Genomic DNA, 12,837 nt, shown 5'->3' on the forward strand with positions numbered 1-12,837 from the left:
ATTAATCCACCTAGTGGTGATAGTGCCTTTCTCGTCGAATATGTACTCATGATCTTTCAGTTGTCGCAATTAATCTTGCCTTAGAGTCAGTGATCAGCCCTTAATCTCTGTGCTTTGGTAAAGGATGGGTAGGAGGAAATTCTCATAACAGCGGTCTGGGACTGTACCACCTATGAATTTCTGAATCCTGAGAATACATTATTTAGAAAAGCAAGAATTTTATCAAAGTCATCATCGAATTGGGAAACTTATTGATAGCACTTATTTCGACGTTATGTTCAACGTATAGTCCTCTCAGATGACTGCTTGACCGCCTTCACTGCAGGCCGATCCATACCAAGATGACAATTACAAGCTAAGATAAACCTTTTTGCACAGATCACTTTGAGCTCTTCGAAAAAGTTTTTTCTGCACACTTTAGCCCGTATTTAATTACCATTGGTTACAAGACTCATGTAAAATTTGTAATGTAGCCAATACTAAATCCCATCCAAATTTCAACCACATTACAGTGCTCGCCGTCCAGCCGCATCAAAATTTTGCGCAGTAATTTTAGACGCAAAATTAAAAAAAAAACTTTGTTCAGGGGTGATGCGCTTAAGTTTTAATTTTTCCATACAATTTTGACCCATCCTACTGTATATTTACACCTCAGAAATCTAAATGGTGTGATTCGGTGAGATAGTTTTAGTTTTATAAAGTTTTTGGTTCTCTTACACATATCTGCTTGCATTGATTTTGTTCACTTTCGTGATTTCGCTGAAGCACTCAACGCTCTTCTGCAATGTAGTCTGGCCTATTTTCTTGCTAACCGTTCATTAGGTTATCGAAATGTCACGAATTGATGTGTTCCATGTATGAGTTTGATATTCTTTTGAAGGGACACCCGGAAACGATTCCGGAACAATACAAGTAGTATCAAATGTAATGTGAGCTTATTTGAATGCTTACTGTTCATCAGGTTACCCGGAACTAGTAACACTACCAATAGTAACTTATGTGGAATCTGTCTATTTTCTTAGTATCCGTGCATCAGGTTACTGACAAAAAAGCGGTTTAATGTACCGCAAGCATGTGTTTAGTTCACTGTTATATTTGTCCACTTCCGGTGGGACATCCTAAACCGTTCATCAGGTTATCGAAAAAGCCACGGTTTGATGTGTGACATGCATGGGGTCCGTTTCCCTTCTACATTAAATTTTGACCACTTTCGGAAGGACTACGGATTCCAGGATACTACCAGTTTTCCCAGGTATGAACTGAGATTTTTTTTCTTGTTAACTGCTCATCAGGATACCTAAAAAGCCATTTGATGTGTCGCGAATATTGGTTTAGTTCTCTTTTACATTCGGCCACTTCCGGCGAGACACCCATAACCGGTTCCACTACACTACTAGTTGTCCTAAATATGGTCTGCAACTATTTATTTTCAACCGTTATTGGGTTATCGAAACAGCCGCGAATTCACGTGTCGCAAGCATGGTTTTGGTTCACTATTATATTTGGACACTTCCGGCGGGACATCCGGAACTTTTCCGGTTCAGATATGGTATGCGACTATTTTCTTGCCAATTTCATTGGCCTATCAAAACAGCAGCTCTTTGATACAAGACTTTGGTTCAATTTTATATTTCGCCTCTTTCAGAGGGACAGCCGAAGCAGGCTCCGGCACTACCAGCAGTCCCTAATGTGGTCTAAGCCTACTTCCTTGATAACCGGTCATTAGGTTATTCGAAAAGCCGTGAATTGATGTGTCGCATGCATGAGTTTGGTTCACTATTATATTTGGCCACATCCATCGGAACATCTGGAACCGGTTCCGGAACGCTACCGGTTCAGATATGGTCTGAGATTATTTCCTTGCCAACCATTCATTAGGTTTCCAAAAACGCCGCGCCTTGATGTATCGCATGCATGGGTTTGGTTCACTATTATATTTGGTCACATTCGGCGGGACATCCGGTTCCGGAACACTACCGGTTCAGATATAGTCTGAGACTATTTTCTTGCTAATCTTTCATCAGTTTATCAAAAAAGCCGCGCTTTGATGTTTCGCATGCATGGGTTTGGCATATTTGGCCACATCCGATGGGATACCCGGAACCGGTTCCGGAACACTACCGGATCAGATATGGTCTGAGACTATTTTCTTGCTAACCATTCATCAAGTTATCGAAAATGCCGCTCTTTGATGTGTCGCATGCATGGGTTTGGTTCACTTTTTTAAATGACCACTTCCGGCGGGACACCTGGAACCGGTTCAGATACGGTATGAAACTATTTTCCTGCCTACCGTTCATCTGGTTATCGAAAAAGCCGCTCATTGATGCGTCGCATGCATGGGTTTGGTTCAATTTTTTTATTGGCCACTTCCGGCAGGACACCCGGAACCGGTTCCGGAACACTACCGGTTCAAATATGGTCTGAAACTACTTTCCTGCTTACCATTTAACTGGTTATCGAAAAAGCCGCTCTTTGATGTGTCGCATGCATGGGTTATATTCACTTTTATATTTGGCCACTTCCGGCAGGACACCCGGAACCGGTTCCGGAACGCTACCGGTTCAGATATAGTCTGATACTATTTTCCTACTTCCCGTTCATCAGATAATCGAAAATGCCGTGGTTTGATGCGTCGCATGCATGGGTTTGTTGCATTTTCATATCTGGCCCCTTCCGGGGGTACCGATCCGGAACACCTAAATGGCCATAACTCCGGAACGGCTGGACGGATCCGAACCATTTTCAATAGGAAACAATGGGACCAAATTCCGCGTCGAATGAACCCTCGGTCGTTAAAATCGGTTGATGTTTACTATCTAAAAGTTAGGTGACCTTTTTTGTACACACACACACACACACACATACGCACACACATACATACACACACACACACACATACACACACACAGACATCATCTCAACTCGTCGAGCTGAGTCGATTGGTATATAACACTTGACCCTTCCGGAGGCTCTATCAAATTTTCGTTTTTGGAGTGAACATATAGCCTTTCGGTACACCTTGGTGTACGAGAAAGGCAAAAAGTCTTGTCCGACAGCAGATGGTCAGCGAATGAATCCATCCATGCTATGGAATCAATCCACTGATAATGATTTGTAAAATTGAGTCGTTAAAGCAAACAACGCAGAAGAAATGGGATTTGATCCGTTTCCCGGATAAATAGGCTTAACACAGAAGAGATGATATCTAACTTAGCGAGCAATAACTGCCTTCATCGGCGAATGAACAAAAATTAGCAGCCTAGAACGATGATAATCGCTATCACAGTTCATGCGAGGAATAGCCAAAGCCAAGATAACCGAGAAATAGTACGCGATGAGCCGCCGGACGGTATAGATCCTTGGCTTGCACATATCCAGGCCATGAACACCGGACCGACATCATGCTTACATATTGCGGTTTCCAGCCGGAGCACGCTGCTGCAGCACAAAGAGCGGTTCGTTGTTCAGCTCATAAATGCTTATAATGGGTCATAATGCCATGTTGGCTTAGCCGTGCCACGTCCAGTGCTAGTACAGTGCCTGGTTCAACATCTTCCGGTATCCCATAAGGGGCTGTCCATAAACCACGTGGTCATGAGAGGGGGGGGGGGGGGTTCGGCCGATGACCATTTTGTATGGACAAATAAAATTTTTTGTATGGACTAATGACCACGCGGGGGGGGGGGGTTGAATAGTCCCAAAAAAATGACCACGTGGTTTATGGACAGCCCCTAACGCATATGAAGGTTTGCTGTTGCTGCTGCGGTGTGGCGGTGCTGGCTGGCATGTTTCACGCTGACTGCCAACAGACTGCAAGGACGGCCGCAAACAACAGAAACCACACAGCACGAGCCTAGTCGGTAGGTATAGCAAATATTCACCGCGTCGACATAGAGAGCGAGCTGCGTCATTCGGTGTACATTTGGCTAAAGCCGGTGTTGCGTTATTCAAAGTGAATCCGTTTTTCCACTCTGTTTGCTGCAGGCGGCGGCGGCGGCGGTGGACAACTTTCGTGAGTGTCGCCCGGTGGCAAAGGGGAATGAAGTGAAAATAGAATATGTACAGACCGGCCCATCCGGAGGTCACACACATGTGTTTAGTTTCATTAGCTTGCTGTTGTTAAGCTGTTGTTGACGTTACTGGGTTAACTCCCCTCGTCTGAGTGGGTGGGTGGCCATTCACGGCTTGATATCCAAACACCAGGAGATTCTACCGTGTGTTGAATTTTGTACTAGGTGCATGATAATAATATGCTGCAGCACGTTGTATTTACTGCGAAGATTTTTTTTTGTGATCTGATATTGAGGTGAGCTGCCTGTTGACATTCTTGACCGGATACTTTGCTATTTGCAGAGTAAGGGCGAAATCGATAAATATGAAAATGTTTGTTGATGCTGTAGCTGATAAAAATTTAGGCCAAGATTCAGACAAATCTGTACGTTCTTCAGATAAAATGATGTGATTTAATAGGTTGAATTTGCATTAGTTCTATTTAGGAAAACTCTATTAAAGTAAAGGAGTATTTGAAGGTTTAAGGAAGGTTTACAGGAAAGACGCAGTGAGAGAAGTTAATGGGTATTTAAGGTGTATTGAAGGTGGAGAGGCTGCACAGGGGTCTTATGGGACTCTTCAGGGGTCCACAATCTATATTATTCAGGCATACTGCCCTTCCCAGACAACCAATTTGCACGTATAATGAAATTATGTTCATGTTATACGTACTTTTATGCGGTAAAGTTACATCGCATAAGATGCAGTAAAAGTGCCTTATGCGTACAAAAGTGGAGGCGCTATACGTTCATTGACGGGAAAATAATGACGCTATATGACTTGAAGCAATATCTTATGCGATGTACGGTATGCACTATTGCGGCGTAATATAGCACCTTATGCGACTTAAAAATATTCGAAATAAAAAAATCTTGTCCCCTAAGTATCGAACTAATGACCTTTGGATTATCGAGCCGCACTTCACACTTAGCACCAAACATTACTTATGAAACACACTGATTAAATGTCATGATATTCTAACTCACCTCAGTGCTTGCTGGAATGCACTTGGTTTCCGTGCGCTGTACGTGTTCGGCAGGCTCTTTGGAAATCAAAATGATGTAGCATGATTTCCCGCACAGTTACCACTACTCCTCTCTTGCTAGCACCACTCATTGTTAACTATAAGGTCAACAAAACAAAAATGATGACTTTGTAACTTGTTGTGTAACCATAATGACGACTTTTCACTTTCTTTTAGCTTTTTGGCACTCCAACAGCCCCTCTTTCATTGTTATCACATATCACATCGTAATATGCCAACGTTAACGATTCTATCTTATGCGAGTTTGTATGTACATTTGAACGAGTTTATTTTCACTTTTATGCGATTTAGTTTGTACACCAATGCGAGTTCAACTGACATAATTAGAAAAGCACCAAGCGAAGTCGTATAATCATCGTAGTACGCAATTATGCGAATTCATTTGACACTTTGCGAGTTCATTCGCACGCTTTTGCGAATACGCAAAGTTCGTCGCAACAAAACATCGGAATATCGTCTACTACGATGTAGTCATGCATTATGAAATTTAATTTGCACTCTTATATGATTTAACCAGATACATCGCAGTAAGTTCAAAAAATAACATCATATGCGATGAAAATTGTCCCTCAGCCGTACATATATGCGATAGTGACTTAAAATAGTTCTTTATACGATGTACAGCGTGCATCCTTATGCGATATCTGGTTGTCTGGGTTCTAAGCATATCTGTTCCATGTTGTTTTGCATTCTTACCGTGTTTTTCTCAGTAACAGAGCCATTTGAAGTTAATTTATTTATTTTTTTTTTCATTTTGCGTCACAAATAAATATTCCACGATAACGTCAAGCATCTTTCTGACATTGATTTTTAGTTGTCACTTAAGTTAGAGCGGTGGGACAGTATGCGTAGAAAAACAACATGGTACAGATATGCTTAGAACGGCAGCATAGGTCATCGAATTTTAAAAGGTAATAAGTGATGCGTCGCAATATTATGAATAAAGATTAAACTTACCTTGATGCACAAGTAAAAGTAAAAGTAAAGTGAAAGTAAAACTTTCTCTTTTTTCTTATTTTTCGTCTTCTTAATGCACTCGAAGTAAATGATAACACAATTACATTCGTGCATAATTTGGTCGGGTAGATGGGAAGCTATAGCATCCTGAGGATACATTTAACAATAGTCCAAAAAGAAGAAAAAAATTAACATACAAAGCACAAAACGTGACTCCTAAAAGAAGACGAATTTCATTCATATCATGATGATGTAACCCCTTCAATCTTCTCCTGTCACCATTCCAGGTCTCCTGGGTGCGCCATCGAGACATCCACCTGCTGACGGTCGGTCGGTACACGTACACCTCGGATCAGCGCTTCGAAGCCATGCACTCGCCCCACACCGAGGAGTGGACCCTGCGGATACGATACGCCCAGCGCAAGGATTCCGGTATCTACGAGTGTCAAATCTCCACCACCCCTCCCATCGGGCACTTTGTCTATCTGACGGTAGTAGGTGAGTCCACCATGCAGCTTTCTTCATCATCTAGCTGTGTAACAACTCAAGTATGGGGATGGAGTAGTAGCTACACAGCTACTTGTAATATAGTAGAAGGAACAAAACAAAAAGCACATTGTCAGCGCAATCAATTTTGCTTCCCCGTTGAGATGCTCCTCTCGTAATTAAGACAAGCGCAACAAAACAATAGAATAAATAACGAAGCTCTCTTGCTCGCACTGAATGGGAATTTGCCTTCGTTCCGTTGTTGTCTGCTGTTTCCTGGTGGAATCCTGTCAGCATATCTGTAAATCCAGGGCAATGCAGCAGCCATATCGCGTCTGTCGCTACACTTCCACATTTTGTTTTCTGCTGAAACCCATTGGCGTAGATTGAGATGGGATCTGTAGAAGTATGTAGTAGAGTTGAAGCCATTGATTTATTTGTTCAACCATTATTTCTATTCGAACGTGCACAATGATTTTGAAAATTCAGGTACTGTATTTTGGGAAGATGAACATCAAAGTCAGTTTCAAAATCCACGTTTGTAACGCAACTGCCCACAATGCTTTTTCAGTTTCTATGAACATACAAGGCAAAAGATACTATAAAACCCGGTCGTAAAGAAGCTAGTGAAATTTGACCTTTCCTAATTATGTATGGAAAACCAGATGTACTATCATTCCACAGTGGTCCACGGACCAGATTTACGACGAAGGATGCAATCAACACCTTCAAATGATGAGACAAATACGAAGATGTTCCTAATAATAAGGCGCTCTTTCCAATGTACAAGAAATTGGAAACCAAACTATCGTGATGACTAAGGCACGAAGTGTGATGGCACAGGGCAGTCTACTACTGGATACTGGACAGAATCAACGTGGGGCTCTTTCCATACTGAGTCTTTGGCCTCTTTTCGTGGGATCGCCGTGCAAATTTTCGGTAATATGATTTCGGTGAATTATGATTTTCAAAGAACACTGAAACCTCTGATCATTGGATGTAAGTGAATAAATTAACCCTTCAATGCCCATTTTTTTTATTTTGATCGGAACATTATTTTTCGTAATCTAAAATCGATTTACACATGTTTAGGAAGGCGAGTCTTTTAAATTTGCGATTTTGTGAATTTTGGTTTTTGATTTCTTTTAATTCTTATTTTTGAGCATCCCTACACTGTCATTTTTTTTTTCTTGGATGCCTGTTTGGGATGCCAATTTTTTTGGATGAAAATATTTTGAGCTTTTATGATTATGTATTGTGTTTTCATTTTAATTGTTATTCATGAAAAACAATATTTTGCGTGTAATTTTTAGGGTCTGGGAGGCGTTTCAGGAACATTTTAAGGGCGTTCCTAGAGGTTTTAGGGGCATTTGATAGCATTTCAGGGGCGTTTCAAGGGGTTTTCAGGTGCGTTTCAGGGGGTGTGTGGACCCTATTAAAGGCGTCCAAAGAGGTTTCAAAGGCATTTCAAATTGATTATTGTGGATTTGGCACTAAATTGGTGTTGGAAGTGACTTTAATGACTTCCGGTGCCTTTCCTATGCGGTCAACATAACGTCGGAAGTAGTGCGCTGGATGGAGCATCAGATTTACTATACAGCGCGACTTCCTACATTATATTTAATGCATAGGAAAGGCAGCGGAAATCAATGAAGTTACAGTGTATCAAACAATTGGCTTCTTTAACGGTGTTGAAATAATTCGATATTCTGAATCTGCATGTCAAACTGAGCCGAAATCCAAATTTTCATGAATTTTGGAGCCCGGGAACCTATTTCAAAATCAATTTGAAGTTTGTATGGGAGCGATTTGTCGAATCATCCCTCGTCGCATTTTGTACTGGGCGGAGCTGTCAAACAGTTGTCCAGCTGTCAAAAGGTGATTTAAAAAAATCTCTTTGAAATTGATTTTAGGTACCAAGATAAGGTTCTTAAAATCTGAAAAAATCATAGTGACTCAGAAAAAGGTGCTCTTTCGTATAAAATATAAAAATCAATACATTATTCTTAATTTAAAAACCCAATTGTCCGTACAGCAATTTTTTGGTCAAAATATTTTTTCATTCATTGATCATAACTTTTTTATACATCAATCAAATACACTGAAACTTTGATCAATCATGCACCATATATCAAAGCTACATTGGTAAAATTTTGAGCAAGATCGAATAAGTTTTCTGAAAGTAAAGAACTTTTAGTAATACTTATAAAATTTTTGAACACATTTTCAAAACATTATATCTTAATATGTACTCGATGAAACTTTTTCATTTTTTTTCTGTGATAAAGCTTATACCTAAGGTTTTCAGCTTCGTTTGATGTTTTATATTCACTACAAAAATATGAAAAATCTGTATAATGTCAGAGTGTCATTAGGAAATTTATCATATTTTGATCAATAAAAGTGCCAAGTGTTTTCAGCGTTTTTAAATTCTCTTAATGTAATATTTTTATACAGGACCTACTAAACTACATATAAAGACAAGTTCCTATGTATTTTTCATTCAAGTAATGCACTTTTATTGGTGGAAAACGTTTGGCAGATTATATGTGCAAAATATGGTAAATTTTTAAACATCGTCAACTGCATAAGAAAATTTTTCATTTTTTTTTTGTAGTGAATAAAAAACCTCAAAAGTAGCTGCATTTGAAAGGCTTAGGTATCAACTGTAACACAAAAAAAAATGAAAAAGTTGCATAGAGTACATACTGAGATATAATGTTTTAAAAATGTGTTCAAAAATCTTATAAGTTTTTCTAAAAATTCTACAACTTTCAAAAAACTTATTCGATCTCGCTGAAATTTTTACCATTGGAGTTTTCATATATGATTCATGATTGGTCAAAATTTCAGCGTTTTTGTTTAACGTATAAAAAAGTTATGAATATTTGAATGAAAAACTATTTTGGCCAACAAATTGCTGTATGGATAATTGTTTGATACACTGTACTTCCGACACCAATTTAGTGCTAAATTCACAAAATGATGATTTCAAGGACGTTCAATGGGATTAAGGTCATGGTTGTATAAGGGGATTTCAGGAATACTTAAAACCAAAGTGTATTTCAGGGGAGTTTCAAAAGATTTTGTGATGGGGTCACTAAAAATCCTCTGAGACTTCCTGAAGTGCCTCCAAGATCCCTCTGATACCCCCTCAGATCCCCTGTAATGCACCTGAGAGGTTCCAAAACACCTAAAAACTCCTGCGTAACACTTCCGTAATGCCTCTTAATCCCGCCGGAAATGTTCTGAAACTTCCTAAAATTCATCTAAAATCCCTCTAAACACTCGCGAAACACCTTCATAATTACCTACGTTTATGACTACGATTCTTCCAAAAACACTTCACAACAATCAAATGGGAAAAAATCTGTGTAAAGCACCGTTAAATGTAATCGAAACGTTAATGTTTTATCAGCAATTTAACACTTTGTAAGATGTTTACAAGTATTCATTGACTTTCATTCAGTTGACAAACGAGTATTTAGCAGCTGAATATGAATATGCAGGCATTAAGTGAATAAAAATTGCCGCACGGTGAACTTCAGTTCGTCTGCTCGAAAATGTTGCGCCCTGGGTACAATTCGTGGTTCATGCGACGCCGCCAGATGGCGTCCTCTAGTTCCCGCCGAGTATTGTTTGCAGCACTTTACGTTCGAAGACTCCAAAGGCTCTCCGATTAGCTTCTCTTAACGTCCACGATTCATGGCCGTATAAAGCGACCGGAAGAATCAGAGTCTTGTACAACGCGAGTTTTATTTTCGTTTGCAGCCTACGGGACTTCATCTGGTTTCGCAGACCGAAAAAGGCCCGATTCGCAGCTGCAATCCGTTTTTCCACCTCGCGGATAACATCATTATCGCACGTTACTAGAGTACCAAGATAAACAAATTTGTCCACAACATCAAACTTTTCACCACCTAGCACCACTTTGTCACCACTACCACGGCCGGACCGACGTTGACCACCAGCAATCATGTGCTTGGTGATCAAGGTCTTTGTGGTGTTAATCGTTGGTCCAATCCTCGCAGTCTCCCCTTTAAAAGGTAGGAACGTTTCTTCCACGGCTCGACGGTCGATTCCGAGGAGCATATGCAACCTCGTGACAATGGTTCCGCTCCTTTGTACACTAGCTCCCCTTATCGCTCTTTCCAGCGCTATATTGAGCAGTAAGTTCGAAAGAGCATCGCCCTGCTTCAGCCCGTCTAAGGTTACGAACGATGACGAAATTCCATCCGCAACCCGTACACTTGATTTCGAACCGTCAAGCGTCGCACGAATCAGTCTAATCAGCTTCGCCGGAAAACCATGTTCGCTCATAATCAATCAACAGATGGTGGGTCTGCAAGTTGTACTCCCGAAATTTATCAAGAATCTGCCGCAGGGCGAACATCTGATCCGTCGTTGATCGGCCTTCAAGAAAATCCGAGTGGTATTCGCCGACGAAGGATTCCTCAATCGGCCTCAGCCTGTTAAACAGAATTCCGCACATCATTTTGTACGCTGAATTGAGAAGTGTTATTCCTCTGTAATTCGCGCACTCCAGTCGATGCCCTTTTTTGTTTAGAGAGCAAATAAGACCATCCAACCAACAGGCAGTTCTTCCTCTTGTGTGTGCTTAGTTAGATTGGCTATTTTCGGTGAAATGATCAACAAACAGCATTATTTGCGTAACGCGTTTCGGTCTACTACTCTTCGACCATCATCAGAGGCCTAAAAAACATTTATTTGTTACAAACATTCTTCACATACAAAAAAAACATTCAACAAACAACACTTACAATGCGGCAACAAGCAACAATGAGAAATGACGTCAACCATGAGAGGAGACGATGAAAGAGAAAAATGACGAATGAGAGAAACTTGCTACGTAGATGAGAGTGGGTGGTGGGATATATATAGAGAAAATTGACCAAAAGAAAAATTAGTATTAATCGTCTGACGTAATTCTGAAGTAATTCAGCTGAACGTAAGTGTTGTTTGTTGAATGGCCTGTTTGTATGTGAAGAATGTTTGTAACAAATAAATGTTTTTAGGCGTCTGATGATGGTCGAAGAGTAGTAGACCGAAACACGTTACGCAAATAATGCTGTTTGTTGATCATTTCACCGAAAATAGCCAATCTAACTAAACACATAAAGTTCCGCTGTGATCAAACCAAGTCAGAGAAGAGTTCTTCCTCTTCCCATATATTTAATATAATGCGGTGTAAGAGTTGATACAGCTGCTCACCACCGTGCTTGACAAGCTCGACTTAAAATTCGTCCTTCCCAGCAGCTTTATTGTTCATCAGCCTTCTTATGGCTGTCTTGACCTCGTCTAGCGTTGGAGGTTCCACAGCTTGTACGTCGCCGTCGATTCGAATTCTGTCTATCGCTCTTCCATTCCCACCGTTTTCAACAACTTCTCGAAGTGCTCTCTCCACCTGGCAGACACCATTGTTTTGTCCGTCAGCAAGTTTCCTTCACGCTCGTTGCACATAACGGGAGAAGGCGCCTTTTTTGCTCCGCACGCCATTGACAGTTTCGTAAAACCTCCGCATATCATTCTGCTCCATACTTTCTTGCGCCTGAGCAATCACATTTTCCTCATGGTATTTTTTTCTTCTGCGGTGGATTCATTTTTCGACTGCTCTTGCTTCCCTATATCGCTACCTGCTCTGCCAGATCCAAGACACCAGCATTCGGCTTCTGGCGACATTCTTCTCATTCGTTACCCTCTGACCAGAGTTTAAAATTTTCATTTTCAATGAGTGAAACTCAACGTGAAATTTGAAAATTCTCAACTGAGGGATCAAAATAAAATTCATTTTGGTAAATGAATTTTTTCACCTATTCATTCATTTTTCTGTCACTGACAATGTTCACTGAGAAATATAACTGTACCGTAACTCCTTATTATATTTCTAATCTCCTCAAAACTTGTGTATAGTTGTTAATTAGAATATTAATTATCATCTCTATTTCTCCATTAAGTCGGATTGTGCGTCTGTTAACAGAAATTGGACATTTTACGACGTGCGATAAAATATTCGTGACAGAGAAAGAAAGGCATTCAGCCGACATTGAATGTGGCTAAACGCGAATGAAAAAATGAGAATGTCAATCTTCACTTTCAATCTTCAATTTATTTACTCTCTGCCTCTGACACTCCGAACCACCCGTTCCTAGGTCGTCTTTGAGCAGTGCCTATTACCTCCCACGCTGCCGTGCCCATCGCTCCGTGGATAGACTCCCACAGAGTATTGAGGTTATCGCTCTCGTCGATTTCACTTATCCGCTCGTCCAGCTTCTGGT

At 40.6% G+C, this 12,837-nt stretch overlaps 1 protein-coding gene across 1 annotated transcript in view; it reads left to right on the plus strand.

Moving 5' to 3' along the window:
* LOC109426949 (zwei Ig domain protein zig-8) overlaps positions 1–12,837 on the plus strand; it is a 569,430-nt gene that overhangs the window by 550,127 nt on the left and 6,466 nt on the right. The window contains exon 5 of the mRNA XM_062859427.1: positions 6,343–6,553. Coding sequence (XP_062715411.1) covers positions 6,343–6,553 — 211 coding nt within the window. The remainder of the gene's footprint in view (positions 1–6,342; positions 6,554–12,837) is intronic.

This window comes from Aedes albopictus, chromosome 3 (assembly GCF_035046485.1).
Source record: "Aedes albopictus strain Foshan chromosome 3, AalbF5, whole genome shotgun sequence".
NCBI classification, from domain to species: Eukaryota; Metazoa; Arthropoda; class Insecta; order Diptera; family Culicidae; genus Aedes; species Aedes albopictus.